The 21896-nt window shown below is 37.6% G+C and overlaps 1 protein-coding gene across 1 annotated transcript in view; it reads left to right on the forward strand.

Annotated features, from left to right (window-relative positions):
• The window catches only part of ASTN2 (astrotactin 2), a 1124462-nt gene that overhangs the window by 558138 nt on the left and 544428 nt on the right, over positions 1-21896 (forward strand). Inside the window, exon 6 of the mRNA XM_063936906.1 lies at positions 21631-21798. Within this exon, the coding sequence (XP_063792976.1) occupies positions 21631-21798 (168 nt within the window). The remainder of the gene's footprint in view (positions 1-21630; positions 21799-21896) is intronic.

Below are 21896 nucleotides of genomic sequence, written 5' to 3' on the forward strand. Positions count from 1 at the left end.
AGTCCCCGCTATTTTTATTCAACAAGTCGGGAATTCAACTTGTCGAATAGTACGTGAATCGGCGGTATAGCTGCCCATTCACGTACTTTTGAGGGAAACGGGGCCAAATTCGACAGGATTTTGCCCCGTTTCCGACCATCTCAGTCTGACATAAAAAAATGTCTGACTGAGATGAGGGACCTTAGAGGAGGAGAGGGGGGAGAGCCACGGGCAGACGGGGGAAAGCTGCGGGGAGACAGTGGACAGCAGCACTACAGCACAGCGCTGCCAGAGGATGTCTCACAGCCGCGCCGCTCATGGCAGCGTCCACCCGGCTCAAGCAAGTGAGGTCACGCTTACTGGAGCCGGGTGAACACTGCCGTGAGGTCAGGCGGCTGTGAGACATCGTTCTGCAGCGCTGTTGTAGCGCTGCTCTCCTCCATCTGCCCGCGGCTGTCCCCGCTGGTCTCCCACCTCTCCTACGCTCACAGGTCTCATCTCAATTCGACTTTTTTTAAAGTCCAGTTGAGATGGGATTGAATAGGGGTTGTCGGATCCATTCAGACAAATGCATGTCGGTATGGATCTGACCCTCATTGAATATACCCCTTTGGACTACTAACATTTTATGATTTTCTTGTTCATCAATTAGAGCCATTTTTATTTGAGAAACTATATAGTATGTCATGTTTTTATAAATGGGATATTACATGGTAATGTTACAGTATATGTTTTTTAACTTATATTAGATAAAGAGGGAATAAACTGAAATTTGATTGAACAGCACCTCCTGTAGGAAATTTTGTTTTCCTATTTTTTTCTTTTGTTTTATAAATCATATGTTTGACACCAAACTGTTGACAGCCATAATTACTACTTACTACAACCAAAATGTAGACAAAGTTAAAATGTTGAGTCACAATAACATGACAACCCCCACCTGATGTCCATTGTTTCAGATACTTCTAAAAGCGGACGTCTCTGATGCTTCTGAGAGCCATCACTTTACATGCTTCAGTGTAAGAGCAGCTAAATAGTTGCATTCAAGGGAAAAATGTGTGCCCTCCCCCCAATAATAACTAGCCCTGGGCCTCTAAGCCTGCACTGATATTGGAAAATAGGGTGAAAACAGTGTAGGGCTCTCCCTATTTTCCAATATCCAGAGCTGGGGAGGGGGGGGGGGGATAACGCTATAGCAGGGAGACACACAGCGTGGGGCCATTGTAATTCACGTCAATACATATCTCTGTTTTTACTTGATGACAATAAAGTCTAGAGTAATAAAGTGCAGAGTAGGTTGGAAATAGAACTCCCAAACGGCATACATGGAAATAATGTGGATATTCGTCTGTTTGCAGAGTTGCACATATCTTGTAGTGCACCTGCCCCCTATATATAGGATTGGTGTGCTGTTAGTCTTTAGTATCAGTGTGCATTTGCACCTTCAGTACGCGAGGTGCAAAAGAAATCCCTCAAAACCACTGGTGTATTTATAACTCACTGACCTCTGCCCATGTGAGACTCCACCTACTGTAGTCTTATTTAATCTAAGATGTAGTTGCTTCTGAAATGTGTACTCTCCTCACTGCCCAAATTTGCTAGAGATGTACAGTTTGTTTTTTTAGAAATCCAAACTCACCCGAATTTAGGGGATCTGAGTCAAACTGAATCCCAATTCAGAGTTTCCCTTCATGTTGGAATTTGAATTTAAGATCCAAATCTTGGGTTTTGGATTGCATGTAAGTCTCTCCCTCATGATTTTAGGTACAATTTCACACAGGAAAGTGTGGTAAGGATTGACTGGAAATGTATGTTACTGATGTTAATAATACTGTAGGAACAATAATACAGATGTAACCATGCGTGGCTGCATTTAGTCATGAATGCGCCTCATTTGCCATGACTGCTGGCGCATCTAATATGTGCATGTCCTGGCAGAATATAGGCACAATGAGTGTGGTTACATCTGTATGTACAAATTACATGATTTTAGTTGTTTTTTTTTATAAATTTTTAAAACCAAAGGTGATATAAACTATGAGACATTCTACATATAAAATATACATACACCACAACACTCTTGCCATCTTTGCTTACTAATAAACACCTTAATCTTGACCCATCATGTTTCTTATTGTTATGCAAACATATATTCAGCTGTAGAAAACTAAGAAATCATAGCATGGTCATCAATAGATAAATTGAAAGAGTCATTGGGAGATATTCAATTGTTTGAAAAGTCGGTTGGGTGTCTGTTTTTTCCTGCCTATTAGATAGGAAAAAACATACACCCAACTGGGGGATATTCAATTTGTTTTCTCCTGTCTATTAGATAGGAAAAAACAGACACCCAACTGGGGGATATTCAATTTGTTTTCTCCTGTCTATTAGATAGGAAAAAACAGACACCCAACTGAATTTTCAAACAATTGAATACCCCCATTAAGTCTGCGATTATAAGACCCTTGCCCATTATACAAAAATAGTAATACAAAAGGCACAATTATAAATAATCATTAATTGAATTATATATGCCTCAAAAGCATTGATCACCACTATATTAAATAAAAAAACAACATATTTGAAATACTGTAAAGCATTTACTCCCTCTGACACCTTTTCTCCCAGTGCTGTGTGTGTGTGTGTGTGTGTGTGTGTGTGTGTGTGTGTGTGTGTGTGTGTGTGTGTGTGTGTGTGTGTGTAGCCAGAGCTCCATGGGTTTGTACACTCCCTACACTATAATGCCCTATGTCACCACAAATATGTAAAAGTATAAAAAATTGCATCATTTTGTGTGGGGGGAAAAAATATATTTTAATCGTCATGATTTATGGCCAGCTGTGTAGCCAGCTGTATGACTGACCACCATAATGCTGTTAGCTGTAGCCCCATCAACCCTAATGCTAATCTGGCCATTTCACAATGAATACATACTGTAGATGGATTTGGCTAATTGCAACAGAAAAGTAATTAAAAGCAGACCATAAATGAGAACCATAAAGATTCTTCCCCAATATCTTAGCGTTATTACATACCATATAACTATCTAACACAGATAATATACAGTGTATATTTCTCAAAATGGCAGATAAAAAAAATCTTATTTCAAATACTTAAATGCCTTTTTGTAGGAAATGTGAGCATGATCTAATTTACCTAAAATGCTAAATCAACTCAACATGACAAAATCAACACCATAGGATAGAACTCTCGATTTATAAAGATCTTTGTGAATTAGATACAATTAAGCAGCCAGACTACCTGAACATGAAGTGATAAAATGTGCAAAAACAATTCTAATCTGAAAATTGTGCTAGTTTTACCACTAACTTAGAAAAGGATTTAATAGTTCTATCACAATGCAAATAAAAAAAAATAGGAAATTGAATTACAGAACAAAAAGTTCTAAAGCAGCTGAAAAATAACTGCAATATTAAGATCTGACAAAGGGTAATCAGCGGTGGGCGCTCAGCAGTTCCCAATGTGACTCTGACATTTAAAAGTTGTGTGTGGAAGAAAATCTATATTACAAGGAGAACTAAAAGCAAAAGAAAACTTAAATACCATCATTAAAATGCAGGTATTTTTATATTTAAACAGATTTTTTCATCAAATCTAATTTCTGCAGAGGTATGGGTCCCTACACATGCTTAGAAATGCTCTTTTCCAAAGTACAGCTGGAACAAAATGAATAAAAGTATAGCATCAAGGGTAGGCATATGTAAGAACATCAGCTCCAGTGCTATCTCCAGGGATATAAATAACCATATAAATATAACCTTGATAGTTCTATTAAGATAAATTCATCCACAAATAAAAGCTTAAAAACATCTAATTTCATAATGTCGCAAAAATAATAAATAGTACAGTAGAAGACAGTTAGGATGAAGTCATTCACAATCAATAAAATAGCAGCTAAATAAAGTTTCACCTGTGACTGATCATACATCTAATACAGCAACTTGCATGAAATAAAATGACACTAAATTAGCTAAATAAAATATTTTTCACAAGGGCACGCAAACTTTGATTTCACATCTCCATGTATAGTAGCTCTATTAGAGCAGTAAAGTATTGGTAATGTTTTCAGGGTCATTATGTGGCTTTTCTACATTCAACTCACCTGAGTAATAATCTTGTTGCTTGCCAAAGGGATGGCTGACTCAAATCCCACTACGATAGATCAAGAAGAGTGTGTTTACGTCAACTCCTACATGGAGATTACTTTATACCACCAAACCCTCTCCCTAAATAAAACACAAAGGGTGCCCAGAAAAATTATTTCATCACATGGGACATTATGGAGAATAAGATGGTGGCCATGTTTAAAGACTAAGATGACAGCTGCAAAAATATTAATACCCTGTCCTAGAAATGGGTACCCTATGTTGGAAATATGTGTCTATAGGTTTGATGATTTGGTAGAGTTTTTGTACACACCAGTTGGAGGCCTTACAATTACTAACAGCCCAATTATTTAACCAGTGGAGAGGTTTTATTGAAGATAAAACAGTTGTAGCTTTACTCACTGTTGTACACACTGGTAGATGGAGTGGAGCTTGAGCGGACTGGGGTGTCGTTCAGTTCACCAATCAGTGAATATATGTAGGTACCAGGTGGCAGTGCAGGATGATAGAACAGTGGTTGTATCGTAGGTAAACATGGGTCTCATTGGAGCTAGCTGCGATGCATGTTCCACTGTGACTCATGCACACTTTCCCAAGACGGCTCTGCACATGCCCAGAAGTAGCCTTATCGACCATCTTGGTACAGGGAATTAAACTTCCCTAGAGGAGCAGCAACATTGACTCGCAGTCGCACACTTCACTTTCAACACCCTATACAACAAAACTAATAGAAAATGTAAAACATTTTGGGAATTGAGGTTTCTCACAAACCCCATGGACCAAATGTAATAGAGTTTCAGAAAGTGAGAGATTTGGTAAGGTTTTTCAGTTTTTTTTAAAGTGGCAATTATTTACACTGCAAAAACCAGGTTGATCTTGCTGTGTAAATGATTGCCACTTTAAAAAAGTGAGATATTTGGTAAGATTTTGAAGTTTTATTTAAACTCTCACTCTTTAACATTTGGCCCCAAATGTTTTTCATGCTTTTAGACAATCCCCAGCTGGAGAGTGTGATCAGAGGCACTTGTAAGGTGTCACAATACAAAGTTATATAGTTATTAGAAAAATTATCAGTTATATACTAGATACTAAACATGTCAAACTCTGATGGGCCCATAATGACCTTTCCATTGAATTCATCCACTGTTCTGCCTTTTCATGTGGAGGGACCATAATAGAATTCAGTGGAAGAATCCTGGGTAGAATATCACTGGTGGTGGGGGAGGGGGGGATATCAGAGCATGTCACAGACATACAGGATTATGTCACAAAATTACTTGTGTCCCTGGTCCACATTGCAAAAATAATCATAATTTTGCTGTGACCAAATCCACTGGGCAGTTCAGCCCCACTCACTAGTGAATGGACAACCAAAGGTTGTCATCATGTGTTCCCCTGACTTCTACACAATTCACGGAGGGAGCAAGTGCGCCCCCTATCATAAAACTTGTTAGTAGCGCCTACAGGGGAATAACATCTGAGGCAGGCCCATTACTAGCAGCTGTGAAGCTGAGGTAGATCTGCCGTGCAGGCAGAAAAGATAACAGTGCTTTACAGCACAAGGTACAATCCTGACTCAGGCCTACACCATGGTATATAGGAGGAGAGAACTGCTGCAGAGTGTACAATACCCAGTCTGTAAGATATAATGGAGGAATATACACTATGGTGGGAATTCAATTGTTCATTTTTGGCTTTATCACAATTTTTTGCTCAATTTATTTTTTGGGCAGTTCAACTAAAGCACTTTCTTTGTCGCAAAAAAGTCCTGCATCACGCAATAACACATAGCATCTGGGATAGGTTCCCAAACGTATGTGTTTTCATTGTCGCTTCAGCATAAAAAAGGCACTTTTTGGGGATTATGTTTAGGGACCTTAATGGGTCTCAAAGAAAAAAATCGCTGACAAGTGTTCTAATTGGATGGCCCTTGAGGGATCAATTAGCCGTGGTAAATTACCACAGCTAATTGAAAATCCCCTCTATATTTTGTGCCCCAATTTGTGTGTGTACCGTATGCTGTGGGACTCTGCATGTGTGAGAGCCTACCAGGGGCGGATTGGGAACAAAAAGCGGCCCTGGATAAATTTGTACTAGTGGCCCCACATGGGCAGCACCAAAGGTGTAAGGTCTAGCCATGGGCCATGGCAGCAGCACCCTCCCCCCAAGACTTTCCAGATAGTGGGCATGTCCAGCATCAAGGGGGAAGTTAAAAATAAATAAAATTAAATATTATGAGCACATTATATGATACATCTTCAGAATTTAGGAAACTATATCATTCTTCAGAAAGATATAGTTTCTTGCTTATTACACCAACTGTATCCCAATCACTGTTCACTCAATCTTATATGTCAGCCAAGCAGGCAGACAGAGCATACACTAGATCATCTGCAATCACAGGCTAAGTGGCAAAGTAATTTTCATATATGCAAATTATTTTGCATCTTATTCATTTTGTCTATAAAAGGACCACATGTCCTCAAACAAAACAGGCCCCACGGGTGCGTCGGCCCACCGGGAATCTTCCCTGTGAACCCTATGGCCAATCCGCCTCTGGAGCCTACGGTGAGTGTGATTTTACAAGTGTGAGGGTCTTCTGTGAGTGTGATGTATATAGGGACAAATAATAGGGGTGAAGCATATTTAGTGGAATAAGGTGCCTCCACCACATATGGCTCCAAAGAGCATGTGCATGCCCACTGTGATGCAGTGCCACCACACGGCATAATGTAGTCACCTACTGTATTTACATTTGACTCACCCTCACTTCAAAACCTTGTCATGCCAATGCATTGGGGGTTCCCTTTTTACTTTTTGCTAAACTGGGATTGCATCAAAGATAATGACAACTGACCTCTCAGATGAAAAGATTCCTTTCTTGTCCAGTTTGGTCTTCACAATAAAAAGGCATCAGGGTAGAGTCACATAGAATACCCCATCTCATTATGTACAGCTTAGTTCTGGGAACCTAAACATACACCCCCTAATGTAAGTTAACTATGGTGAAGATGTATCAAATCTCCTAAATAGCGAGAAGCCTCCAAAGGTGCATCAAGCCTTCAAATTGTCAAATTGTGGCCATGTGGAGAAGTTGCCCAAAAGAACTTCTAACAAACATTTATAAAGTAGATTCTATAAAATTATAGATGCTGATTTGTGTCTACAGGCTACTTTACCACTTGTCCAATTCTTCATTCCTTAGAAGGCTTCATACATCTCCCCACCCTCTATGTGTTGTGGAGCTCTCACTGTATCTGAACCTCCATTACTGAAGGAACAGTCTAAAGAGTAAGCATAATCTACAACTGAGTTGACATTGTTTTGCCCATTTGCAAACAAATTTGCTGCTGCGATCAGGTCTGAAGTAGGCCCCATGTGCAATGCAGGTGGGGCAAATATAACGTGCAGAGAGAGTTAGATTTGGGTGTGGTGTGTTCAAACTGAAATATAAGTTGCAGAGTAAAAATAAAGCAGCCAGTATTTACCCTGCGCAGAAACAATATAACCCACCCAAATCTAAATCTCTCAGCACGTGTTACATCTGCCCCCTCCCCTCTGCAGAACACATGGTTATGCCCATTAGAGAACAATTTTGCTGCTACGATCGGGTCTGAATTAAGCCGACAGTGTGATATCAAAATTATGAATACCTCTTTTATATGTTTTCTTCCTTATTAAATAAAAAAAATTGTGTTTTTTTAAATATAAGATAAGCTTCATTCTTCTAATATTGCTGGTCTCAATATAAAATACTGTTAATTATTTATTTATTTATTACTAGTTGTCTTGTCAGGATTCAGTAGTCCCATTGAAAGCAGCTTTTACTATGGGTCCTCATACATATTACAGACTGGTTCCGGTATACGCCCTTATCTTACACAAGACACTGCAAAAACTCTAATCCATGCACTCATAATCTCCCGCATTGATTATTGTAATAGTCTCCTTACTGGTCTTCCCAAACATAGGCTATCACCACTTCAATCCATTTTAAATGCAGCTGCGAGGCTAATCTTCCTCGCCAGACGTTCTTCATCTGCTGATCCGCTCTGTCAGTCCCTCCATTGGTTACCGGTATTCTACCGTGTCAAATATAAAATACTTTTACTTACATACAAGGCTATTAACCAAACTGCACCATCATACATCTCCTCACTCATCTCAAAATATCTCCCTACCAGACCTCTCCGCTCTGCACAAGATCTGCGTCTCTCATCCACATGTATTACCTGTTCCCACTCAAAATTACAGGACTTTACCCGGGCTTCACCCACTCTGTGGAATGCACTCCCACGCACAATAAGACTCTCCTCTAGTCTCCAAACCTTTAAACGTTCTCTGAAAACTCATCTCTTCAGACAAGCCTACCAAATTTCAGACCCACACACATAACCTTCACAGCTTCCCTATCAAGTTACATCCCCTCTGTACAGTCCACATAAACTCACATTTTGTCTTCCAACATTGCTGGGTGATCATATCATATACAACCCATTAAGAACCTAGCAACCTGGAGAACCATTATGTGACAGGTAGCATCTATCCTTGTGTATCAATGCCTATTTCCCTATAGATTGTAAGCTTGCGAGCAGGGCCTTCCTACCTCTGTCTGTCTGTCTTTGCCCAGTTTTGTTCTATAATTGTTGTTCTAATTGTAAAGCGCAACGGAATATGCTGCGCTATATAAGAAACTGCTAATAAATAAATAAATATGAAAGATAGATAGTGTCTAGTTAGACAGTCAATAGATAGACACCATATGTTAGACAGACATTAGGTCGACAGGGTCAAAAGGTCGACAGGGTCAAAAGGTCGACATGGAAAAGGTTGACAGGGTCAAAAGGTCGACATGAGAATGGTCGACATGAAAAAGGTAGACACCATGTTTTTTGCATTTTTGTGGTTTGTGTGGATAGTTTTGTCATCTGGGACCCCCAATTGTAGAAAGGCATACCTTCGCGGGGCTCGCCACGCTTTGGGCACGGTGGCTCGCTGCGCTCGCCACAAGGTTTATAACCAACTCTATGCCGACATGGATAGAGAAAGTATGAAATAATCCAAAAACATGTTACATTTAAAAAAAAAAAACATTTGTCTATCGGTTTTATGTCGACCATTGTCATGTCGACCTTTTGACATGTCGACCTTTTCCATGTCGACCTTTTGTCCCTGTCGACCTTTTGACCCTGTCGACCTAATGTCTGTCTAATATATGGTGTCTATCTATTGACTGTCTAACTAGTCACTGTCTGTCTATCAAATTGATAGGTTACAGACTATAGCATATATTTTTTTCTGTTATGCCACTAATTTTACTTTTAGTGTTGTATAAAGTTGCTACAACATTGGTAATTATTACTTCTAATTCAGCATCAGTCTGATAGGAAGGAAGCCTCAATCTGCAAGTTATAATTATTTCTCAGCCCCTTCACATATTGGTATGGATTTAATATACAGTATTCATCCTGACAAATTAATAAAATATCACATAAGAGATACACATCACTGTTGCAGTCATGCCAGACAGCCTCTGTAGGCATGCCAGGTCCCGTGAGGCTCTTCTACCATGTAGCGTCTTTTTGCTGAAAATGCATCTTAGTTGCAACATGATGCAGCTAACATGCACCAGGAGACTGCTGAGTAATTTGATATGCAGAACTTGTATACTGTATCTGTGTGTGATTCAGTCTCTGATTTGTATATGAAGTTCTACAATCTAGCAGCTGCAGCTTTTTTTTCAATAGGTCTGTGGTGCTCCGTATACAGACTCAGTCACATACAATATACAAGTTTCACTTCTCAAATGAATAAGCACTGTCTCCTCATGTAAACTAGTCACATTGCATTGCCAATAAGATGCATTTTTGGAAAAAGAAACAAAAAAGACTCGCAATGCTGACCTGACTTGCCAAGAGCAGCAAAGATGTATGAGAACACATCTGTAGCGTGATAAACCACATTATTGGTGTAGCTCCTGTAATCATGATTCTTACAGGCAATAACTATGCAGCTTCTGTACTTTAATCAATTTCAATACACTCTACTGGAAACTCTCTGTGCATCATCACTCCATGTTTTATGCAGCTTCTGTTTACTGAACAGCTTCTGTGCTAACACACTGTACTGGAAACACTCTGTGCTGTTTTTACTCTTTGTTCTATGCATCTTCTGCTCTACACATGTGTCTATGATGGTGCCTGCTCTGGTGTCTGTAGTAGCTTGTATGTCTGAGTCTTGGTGTCCGGGTACTGTACACTTGTGTGCCTGGTAACTGAATTCCTGTGTGTACAGGTCATATTTGCCTATTCCCCTGGAATGGTCGGGAGGGTCCTGAAAATCAGCTGGCACTCCTGGCCACCCATAAAATTGGGCAAGTCTCCAGCATCCTGATTACCCCCGCCAGCACCTTCAACGCACCTCCCATTCACCTCCGCTCATGCATGCAGCCACCTGCTCATAGAGGAAAAGTGGGTGGAATGATGACGCGATTCATGGTAAATTGCGGCATCATTACTCCACCCCCAGCTTTACAATACCCTTAATGTGGGCATTGTATAGTGTGGGACGGGACCGCAATGACGCAACCCCTGTTGTGCCGACCTGGCTACTCTCAGGTTGGCACAGCAGCCATAAAGTCGACAAGTATTGTGCAGGTGGTGTTCTTGCAGAGTTACGTAGGCACACACGAGCGGATGACTATGGACAGCCCAGTTTACTTAAACCAGTGAGGTTGGTTTATTGAAGGTACATCCATAGACACTTGATACACTTGATGAAGTAGGGTTTTATACAGTTCAGCCAGTGAGTGTTTGCTGCTTCTGGTGCAGGGATACTGGAACAGCTTCATATCAGCTTCATTCGTCACATTACAGTCTCACCGTACTAAGGGTCTAATTCAGAGCGGTACAATTGCACCCTGAAGCCCTATGTGGTGTGTGCATGTGCAGCAGCTTTACTGGGCGATTGCCCACAGTGATATGTGAAAGCATCTTACTGGTGCGATCGCCTCTGCCTGATTGACAGGCAAAGTTGGTCGCGGGGTGGGAGTACACGTACCAGCGGCGTTTGAACGCTGTTGGGGGGGCACAGTCCAGACAACGCAGGCATGTTCAGACCACTGCTGGGGTGGGGTGGGGTGTGGCGGCTGCATGACATCACACACAACTGCTGCGACTCAAAACATGGCAGGTAGCCACCTGCCTCTGCAGCAAGGCTCCATAGGCAGGGAGCTACTTGCCAGGTGCGAAAGCATTACTGCCATGCGATGCTTTCACACATGTACATGGGGGTAGGGCCTGTTATGCGGGGCAGACTAGCCCTGTGCTGGGCGTCCCCCTGCATGTCAGAGTTTTTGATTGTAGATGAGCGTTTTTACGCTCATCTACGATCAGGTATGAATCGGGCCCTAAGTGAGGATCTACAGGATGGTTGCAGCACATGTGCAGTAATACATAAGATTGGAGGACAGTCCGCCCTGTGTCCTAGTACCCTGTATATTTGCACAGTGGGGATAGTGCAGGAACACACTGCTTTCTAACAAACAAAATCTAAAACTACACCTTCCAATATTTACCAAAAATGCTATTTTACTTCACCCCCTGTACGGTTACACCAGTAACTCAGTAGTTCTCATCAGAAAGCAAAATGTGCTGAGTAAAAGAAAAAAAAAAAAAAAACAACACTGAAAATATTTTCCAAAATCTACTCTAGCTTTAACAACTGCACATTTTATATTTTAATGGGAGTATTTCAAACACACAATCTATTTTATATTCCGTTTGATTTGTAGAGATCTTAGATAAATCTTTAAAAACCAGTATCAACTAAAGTACATACCCAACGTTTGTTTATGAAAATAAACTTCTCGGTTATAAACCAAAGACCTTGTCTTCATAGGATGGCAGCTTAGATAGAACCGTTCCCACATTCCCTATGGGGTTTTATTATAATGATCCCTCTCTGCAAATATGTTACTATGTGCATTACGGACAGTGATTATTTGTTTCTATTAATTATGGAAGTATGTTTATGTGTTCTGCATGATTTTCTTCTAATCATATATATACTTGAAAATTATATGCGGTACAGTCACATACAGTACATGGAGTCAGATTTTTAAAGTGTATAAATGTCATATGTTTCTTAAAATCATAAAGAAGAAATAATAGGAAAATAAAAGATAATACCAATTTTATGATGCAAATGTTTAAACAGGACATACATAATATAAAATTATGGGGTCAACAATTATGTCCAATATTCCGAAAATACATAAAACCTGACAAAAGCTTTATCATTAGACTTCATGCATTAATATTAAAATAATGTTGTTTTTTTAAATGTGTATTACTGACATCGTGTCGTCTATAAATGTACTGATAGAATATTTGCGGTGATCATTTTTGGACTAAATTTCATAATAACTACTACTCTATATAAAATTCATAGACAATCACGATATTACAAAATCTGTTGGCCCGGATGTAATGCCATCCGAGTTGGCCAGAGATGTGGATTGCTGGTCCGTTGTTTTTTTAAAGTGGCAATCATTTACATGGCATAGTTTTGTCTTGTAATTGATTGACGCTTTAAAAACTGTCCCAGTTTGGCCGACAACCCGCACCTCCGGCCAACCTGAATGGCAATACATTTGGCCCCTTATGTGTGAATATGTAGTATTTTACTGCATAGAAATTGTTTATAGCTTTACTTATATTTATTATTTTCTATAAATCCTTAGTAATATTGGGTAACCATTCATATTACTATTATTTGTATATTTTAGTTTGAATAAGCTTATTGATTTTTTTGTTTTCTTATATTGTGAGGGACTATGTATTTTTCTGGTCTTTTTCCCTTTTTGGACCATTCAAATAGAGCTGTTATAGTTTTGCTGTTGCTAATAATTATGCTGACCTGATTTTCATGACAAAAGGTAACTTGGGAGCATCCACATCTTATCTTATGCTCTGTTTTTGCAGAATATAAAGAGAATAACCTGAGGAAACAGAGTAGTATCCAGTTGTGACAAACATTGACACATAATGTCCTCTTTGAAAGATATTTTATCTGTGGGGAAAAGTTTAGAACAGAGTATTGATAGTTGATTTCAACAATCTTTTTACAGCAGCATCAACCTTTATTTCCTATTTTATCTGGATGAACAACAAAAATATAAGAGAAAAGAAGGGAAGCTGAATACAACTAAATGCTTTATTTCTACATTTTGTTGACAGCGGTATCCCGCTTACTCAGTCTTATTTAAGCCATAACAAGAAGAAAATAACAAGAAATTGTTGTATGGCAGTCATGTTGTAATTAACATATACTTCTTTAGAGGCTTGACAATGAGTCCTTACTCTATACTACAAAACAATTACAAGCATTTTTGATGCCTCGGTGGAAACATTAAGCATAGATACACAGGAGATACACTATTTAGCAATATGCATATTCTACAATGTAATAACATAATATACTAATCACATTTTCACTAACACTTTATTAAAAAATTAAAAAATATAGTATCAGTGGCAAAGCACCAGTTAACTCCTACATAAAACTCTACTGATGTCTTCAAAATATAAGATTATATCTTGCCTCAATGTTGTGTTTTCAGGGCACAATGTTTCAGGGAACTATTTATTAACACTTTACTAGAAAACAAAAGTTTTTTTCCGCAGAGATAGAATGTTTATTACGAAAAAGTGACTAATTCATCTAATGCTGGAAGTCCAGTCTATACTTTGGTACATTTTAAATTGGGTTCCCAAATCCTTGTTTTTGCATTTAAAAAATTTGTCTTTAAAGCTGACTGCAAATATCTACAATTCTGACTAAATCACTGTCCATTAACTCTCCCTAAAAGAGGAATAATTTCTACAGGAGGCCCCATTGTGGTTTCATGCTTGATATCAATATCAAGGTATCTGATGGACATCTACTACAAAGGAGAACAATATAAATACAAAATGAAAACGGTGAAAAATTGAACATTAATTTGACTTAGTGACTTTATGGCTGTATTTAATAATAAAATAAAATGAAACAAGCAATTAAGCCATAAGGTGATGCTTTAAGGAGGATGAAGGAAATACAACTTAGCTGTAGTTAGTGACTTTCCCTACTAGAGTATGTTCGTAATGCCCAGGTAAGTCATATAAGGACACCAACCAGAGATAAAACCAAACTTAACACAAACAAATTAATGGATTTTAATGAGCTCAATAGGGTTAGTGCATTCAGAAGATTTATATCTTATAGGCAATATAAATGTAGTATCTCTCGCATTTACTGTAGGGTGTTTCAAATAGCATTACAGACAGATACAAACTGAATAAAACTGTATTAAATAAAGCCTAAGTAGAAGAATATGGAGTTTAACAGTATAAAATATACACCTAAATATGATGTATTTAAATGTATTCAAATGTATAAGATACATTATAGTAAAAATGTTTGTTGATCAACAACTAATTCATATACTGTATGAAGCAAGATACAAATGATCGGATAAAAAAGTTATTTTTTTGTAATTTAAAGGGGAAATTAATTGCAAGTAACAATAATTAAATTCAAATTAATTACTCTCTAATTAATCATTTTAAAATATCCACAAAGTTAACAGATTAATTAAAATATAAAAAGTTAACATTAATTAATTCTTAGCTGATAACTGTATATAAAACCAGCATGCCAATATTTATCCAATACATTTTCTTCTGAAAATTCTGTTGCTGTTATTAGTTTAACAGAGTCACAATACAGGCAGCACAATTATGCATTGCTGGTGTGTGTCTTTTGAGGATTAGCAGAGTATGTCCACTTATATATTTTTTTTAGAATTAATACATTCAACATACACATGCCAGGATTTTATTTACCTTCTAACAATATTGAATTAAAATGTGTATTTCTCCTGGCCATCACACACAAAAAAATCTACAATACTGTAATGCAATGCTGGATGCTAAAATAATATTGTACAAGCATGTGATCACCCAAGTTTGATGATTCTGATCATTCAGTAATAACTGTATTCTTCAATGCTGCAAAACTTTGACGGTAAAAAGTTAAGTGGATGATGATTGTTGAGTATGTGGGCAGAGCAGGCAATCATGATCAATACATATATTACTGTTCATGTTATAGAGCTGAAATATATCATATTTACATTGTTCCACAGGTGTACAAGGTCTATGAAACAGCTTTTGTTTTTTAATATGAGCTTTGTAAACCCAATTCAGACTCCTTTTAACATTAAGTTTTGAGAACATTTATAGAATAAGTATGTTCACAGTCAATTAGAAATCCGTAGTATATTGTGAGATTATTGGAGAAAATAAGTTCTCTGAATCATTCTTTATATGGAAACATTCCAATCACAAGTATACATCATTTGGATACATCTTTCAATACTCCTTCTGTTAGGTACCACTTGTCAAACATTATACCACAGGCATTTAGCGATTTTATTTTGGGTGGACCAAAGGGTAAACTAGGAATCAGAGCCATGGTTAAGAATGGGAGAAAAAGGTACATTGTCAGTGTACAGTTGTAGAGGATACTGTGTCTGTTTACAGAGATAATTACAGTATATTTATGCTGATACTGTAGCAAGAGGATGTCTCACAAGAGAAAAATGCAAAAAAATAGATTTTATTTAGCAATTTTCCTTTAGTTTTTGGTTTCGTCCCAAAGACTATAGCTACAAAGCAACTAATAACAATTTGGCCATACTGTTGTAATCATGTTGGTAGGGATGCCAGTAGATAAAGCTATTATTAAATTCTAGGGATGACCATCTACATCATTAGACATGATTTTAAGTCTTAAATGTGTTCATGAAGGTGAGTTGTGTGTTTTGTGCAACAGATTTTTTTTATTGGAGGGGGTGATTCTTAATCAACTGTGATTACACATCAGCTGTCTTCAGATGTCACATACTTAATGGTTTACAATTTAAGTGCTACAACTGAGTTACAAATAAACACACCTATCTTAAGAGGTCCCACCATTGCTTTCTGCATTTCCAAACAAGAGCTTCAGCATGAAGAAGAAAAAAAAAAAAAACAGTCAAAGCAAATCATGGAAAAAGTATTGAAAAGCACCATTCTGAAAAAAAATAGAGAATTTAAGGTTGGAAGAGATTTACTTAAAAAGACTAATCAGTGTATTGTCAAAGCTATGACCAATAGATTTAAAAGGCAATAAAAAAATAAATTCTCATATTAAATCTATCGGTCAAAACCAATGCTGATTGTCAACATTGACAACCTGTCAGTTAGTAGACATGTCCCTAAAGTTTATAAGTACAGTAAAACGTTTTTGTTTTTTTTACCAAGTACAGTATTAGAAAAAGGAAAGAAGGTGATGGATGGTTATATTATCAATTATTGTTTGTTTTGGTTTTATCAAATTTACATTAATTTTAATCTAAATTTTAATTAGACATTACAAATGATTGTTAGTTTGTTGACTAGTTCTGTGACTGCCCAAACAAATCCACTTTGAAAAGATTTTAAAAATATTGAGTGTGATTTCTACACTACTCGTAAAACAATTAAACAATTGAATTAAATTAATCGTTAAACAATTGATCAAATTTCCATCAGAAAATATAATTTATGCTGCATAAAATTATTCCAAAATGAAAATATTTATACCAAATCTAAAGATAATGTGAAAATGTTAAAAACTGTATGTGCAGAGCACTATAATGTAATTTTATTTATTTATTTGCTTGTGTAGGTTTCATATTAAATCAATATTAGTGTGATAGGTGCAAAAGTGTAGTTAGTACAAATATTTGCACAATCTCCCTAAATGGTAATTCAGTGATAAGAAACAAATAATCTGTTTTATTTGTTATCCAGTTAGTCTAAGCAATTCACAATGTCCAAAAGTTTTGCATCCATTTTAATCCATTATTAAATTCCAAAGAAAACATATTTCAAATTGTGCACAACATGTTCACTTATATCATCATCCCTGTGAATTATTTCAGATAGTTTATATGCACTTTTAGAAATAGCTTCAAATATAAATGATTTCTTGTTAATTGCACTGATCATATGATTACGCAAGTTCTTTTTGTAATTGATTTTGATTCAGTAGATAGTCACCACTTTGTGTTATATGAATTAAAGTGCCCCAGGTAAAGTGATCCATATGATATCCTTTGTTTAGGAGCAACAACTATGTACACTAGTAATATCAATCCTTGTAAACATGAAAACATCTTGCAGCATCTGTCACTAACACCTCCAACAGTTCTCACACTGATTACAGACCCTTTGACACTGTCATTTATAGAAGACAGTAGAAATGTTATTCAAGTATAAGAGAGTGGTTATATGACCAATGAAAGATACCATAAATCACCGGCCATATAAAACTACTGTATAAAGTGGATAGTTCACTCCAGAATTATGATTATCAAACAGATAAAACAATGAGTACAATACAGTATATACCACAAATGCCATATATTACATTATATTAAATGCCACAACTAATTTTGTTCTCGGTTTCTTTTGCATTTACCTTTTTGTGTTGTTTGCAACATCACTTTTACAATTTTTTAGTAAGGCGTTTGGCCTAACTGAAACATTGTAATACTTGGATTGAGGGGGAGTTATGTATGGCATTTTTTATTTTACGTGTACGATTCTTTGATGTCCTTTTGCTTTCATCTGTAGCCTTTTTCTGAAGTGGGACATCACAAGCACAAGCACTTTTGTACTTTTTTATCTCTTTTGAAGGAATAATGGAGGTTGAAATGGGATGTATGAAAAATGCCCTCCTAAACTGAGTATAATACACATATTCTTTCAGTTGTACTTGTATTTCCTGAAATAATCTACTTGCATGACATTTTATCACTTGGAAACTCATTCGCTTGCATTGGTAACTTCTCTTCATTTACAGTCTAACAAAATTACACAAACTACTCAGTGGAATATGATATTGTTCCCATTCCTACTTGGTCATGTTACTCAGGGCAGGAACATGGCCCTATGTCGCCCTGTGCTGGCCCTACCCCCTAAACCTGGGATGTTACAAATTCATGCCTGGGGTGTGTGGGGGGGCACAAGTTCTAGGCTGCAGGTTCCCTTGGATGCTCAGGGCAGTGTGCGACAAAACTGCTCACTCATCCCTAGTTATGGCCCTGATCTCAATCTTCACTCATTACCTCTTATTCTCGGTCATCAATTCCAAGACCTCTATACAGTACATCTTGTATCATATTTACATTGTCAGTCATCGCACATCTCTTGTCTTAACTACTGATGACTGACAAATAATGATATTTGATATTAACAAAGGGAAATTCCATTCTCATTTAATGCCCCAAATACACCAGCGATGGATTGTGACAATCCCCCGTTCCTGAAATGGTCACGTTGGGGGATCAAGAATATTAAACATGTTTAATTCCCCCGATCCGGACCATTTTTGGTCGTGATCGGGGATTTGGGCATTTTTAACATGGTTCATTTCCCTGATCGCTAGACAAATCGCCAATCATCTATAGAAACAGATCAATGCTTCCGGTGTGTGGTGGCATTGGGGCATCATGCAGCCTGATGTATGGGCACCTTAAGACTACTGTCTACTAACATCATTAGTTGATTTCCAGACCTGGCAAAAGCCATCAACAATTAAAGAAACCATAATGATACAAGTCTAAACTATCATAATTATGGAAAAACATTATTAGAAATATTTTTACTTAATAAAACTAAAAATGAATTGATAAATATTTAATGTTTATAATTAGGTACACTTTTATACGTAATTAATTAAACCTCCCAATTTGAAGATTTTCTATACAACTACTTTTTCTTAAGTATTTCATTATTGCTAGTGTCAAAGTAGGCATAGCTGGCAGCCATCAGTTAGACCTCAACCAAACGTGGGCCATACATTATTGATTTGATTCCCTGATACCCAAACACTGATACAATTAGCAATCAAAACTTGCAGACATCGATGATCAGCAATCCATCAGGGAATAGGGGTAGAATCATCATGTTAAAAATCCCAGAATAGACAATCCCGATATTTTTTGGTCGGAATCGGAGTATTGAAGGTTTCCAATATGTTGGATTACCCAGATTACCTAACCGATTTTTCTGACCCCAGTGTTGGCAGAATGAGAAATTTGGCCTATACAGTGCATCCCAGATGCTTCACAGCCAGAAATAAAGTGTAAATGATGTACTGGGGCTAGATCAGTGCTGAAATCATAATAGAGCAGAGTGCTATAGTTTGGAGCAGTAGCTCAGAGGGATCCGGTCATGTGACTGGCACTTGGAATCCTGGCGGTCACTATACTGAAGCCAGGATCCCGCCTGCTTACCAGCTCAACAGTTGGCATGCTGACTGACAGGGACTATTCCAACTTGTGGGTGTCCACGACACCCATAGAGTGGGAATAGAACCTGTGGCGAGTGCACAGGGGCTTTGTTCCGCTCACCCCCCGCCGGAATTCTGCAGCCAGGATTCCATGGTTGGTATTCTGACAGCCGGGATCCCCAGCACTGGTCTCCCAACCCCAACATAGCTCAGATTCTGTAGGTTCTCCTCTTACTGTTATTTTAAAATTTGAATATTAAATATAACATTACACTAATATTTACATTAATGTACAATTAGACAGATCTATATAATATACTACAGTACATGCACATGCTCATTAAACCTAAAAGGTACTTCAGTTTCTTATTAGCTGATGAGCTGAAACTTGTGAAAAGTGCCTTGAGCTGGATCTGTAATGTCGAGCTGCTCTGGAGCAAGTCCAGTTCCAGAAGAAGAGGAGTTCCTGAAGTTTGTCTTGGCTCTGGAGACAGTTTGGTGACGGAGCTAGGCTACAAAAGTTACCAGTCCTGGACCACTGCCAATAATGCTCTAAAGCATTAATTCCCAGTGATTCCTATGCAGTATGTTTTAGGATAGGTAAACCCAGTAATAATAACTACAAAGTTAATACCTAGCTCCTAACTTAGAAGAAACTCAGTAGGATTGTGCCTGTAACCAGTTTAAGAACAATTCATTTAGAATCTGATTCGAACAATGCTTACTGTACATAAAGTAATTGTGCAAATTATGGGGGATGTAATGATAGACATAGCACATGGCCATTGGCATATGGGCAACCAAAAAATCATTTCTACCACAACAATTATTATATCTGTGTAAACAGTATAAATTATGTTCTGAAATGGGATTAATGGGAATAAACCATAACAGTTAGGCATGTAGAGCCATATTCCAACACTAATTGTTAAACTCTGAAAACTATTTAATGACCACTAAGTATACTGTTATTACTATTTTGATCTTTACATACACATGGCCTGACTCTTGGCATACCTACAAAATGGGTCAACATGTCCCTGTTTTATAGAACAGTCCCAGTTGCAGCACCCCCCCTCCCTCCTAAATACCACAGCATGTTAGTCATGCTGTAGCTAAGGATGGGGGAAGGGGGGGGCTGTGAGAAACCACGCATCTGCACAGACCCACAAACACAGATTAATCCATAGGCTCATAGACCACTTCTTGTGCACTATGATGTGCTTGTCTTTCCAGGCAGTGCTTTTTTTGCAGCTCACATATAGGATGCAAAATGACCTTCCTTTTTTACCTTACTTTGTAGTTGTTTTTTTAGTTTTTCACTGAAATACGCAATGAGCCTTCATAATATATTGTAATATATGACAGAGAAATACATATGATCATTTTACTAACATTTCAGCCCACAAAAAATCTGAGTATTATGATCTATTATGAGAAAGCGGAATCACATCTGACCAGTGACAGAACTGCTGCTACTGCAGGTGGTGTGGTGGCTATGCAACCCCAATGTGTGGGGAGCTTTGCATTGCCAGGTGATATGCTCCTGAGGACCCAAGCTTGCATTTTTGATCATGGCCAGGGAGCCAGACAATGAATTTCGACTTCTCTTGGAGTTAGTGGATGGACACAGTTGATTCCATCCCAAATTTTCCAACAGGTCCCCATAGCATCTGATAGTTTGAAGTTAATACTGTATGTTTATTTTTATATTAAATGTTTAACACCGTTTCTATCTAAATTCAGATGTATTTTTTCACTTGTACATGTTGATAAAAATTTGTTGTTGCGTGTGTAATTTTCCTATGTGTGTGTTTTTTTTGCGAACTTTTCCTTGGTTATTTATGTATAAATATATCTTATCTGTTTGTTTGTTTGTTTGTTTGTTTGTTTGTTTGTTTGTTTCTTTGATTATTTATTTAGAGAATTTCACTTTGCATGTATTACCTATTTATTTATATTTATTTACAATTGTAAGTATCTAAATAATGTTAAAATATATTACTTGACTTATTTTTACACTATAGGGCCTATTTTGTTTGATTTAAACTATTCATACAGGAGACTTCTTCTTTTAAAGTCTACCAATTGTGTTGCCTATCAATCCACAACAACTTGGTTTTTGATATCTTCTATAGTTTTCCCCCTATTTTATCTGCAGGTAGCAGCTTTGTGATCAGTGAAGGCAGTTCTCTTGATGTGTCAAACTGGGTAAACCCTGCCCAGCTTTTCCTCTTCTATCAAGTGAATGCCAGCTCCCCATGGGTACGAGATCTTTGTGGTCAGAGAACTATAGATGCTTGTGAGCAGATATGTGACCCAGACACAGGTGAGTTCAGGGTTCATCCTGTACATTTAAACAGTAAAATGTTATTTAAGATGCAGACTACGTGAAATAAATTATTATTGCAGTCAGCTCTCATGTAA

This window comes from Pseudophryne corroboree, chromosome 8 (genome assembly GCF_028390025.1).
Source record: "Pseudophryne corroboree isolate aPseCor3 chromosome 8, aPseCor3.hap2, whole genome shotgun sequence".
NCBI classification, from domain to species: Eukaryota; Metazoa; Chordata; class Amphibia; order Anura; family Myobatrachidae; genus Pseudophryne; species Pseudophryne corroboree.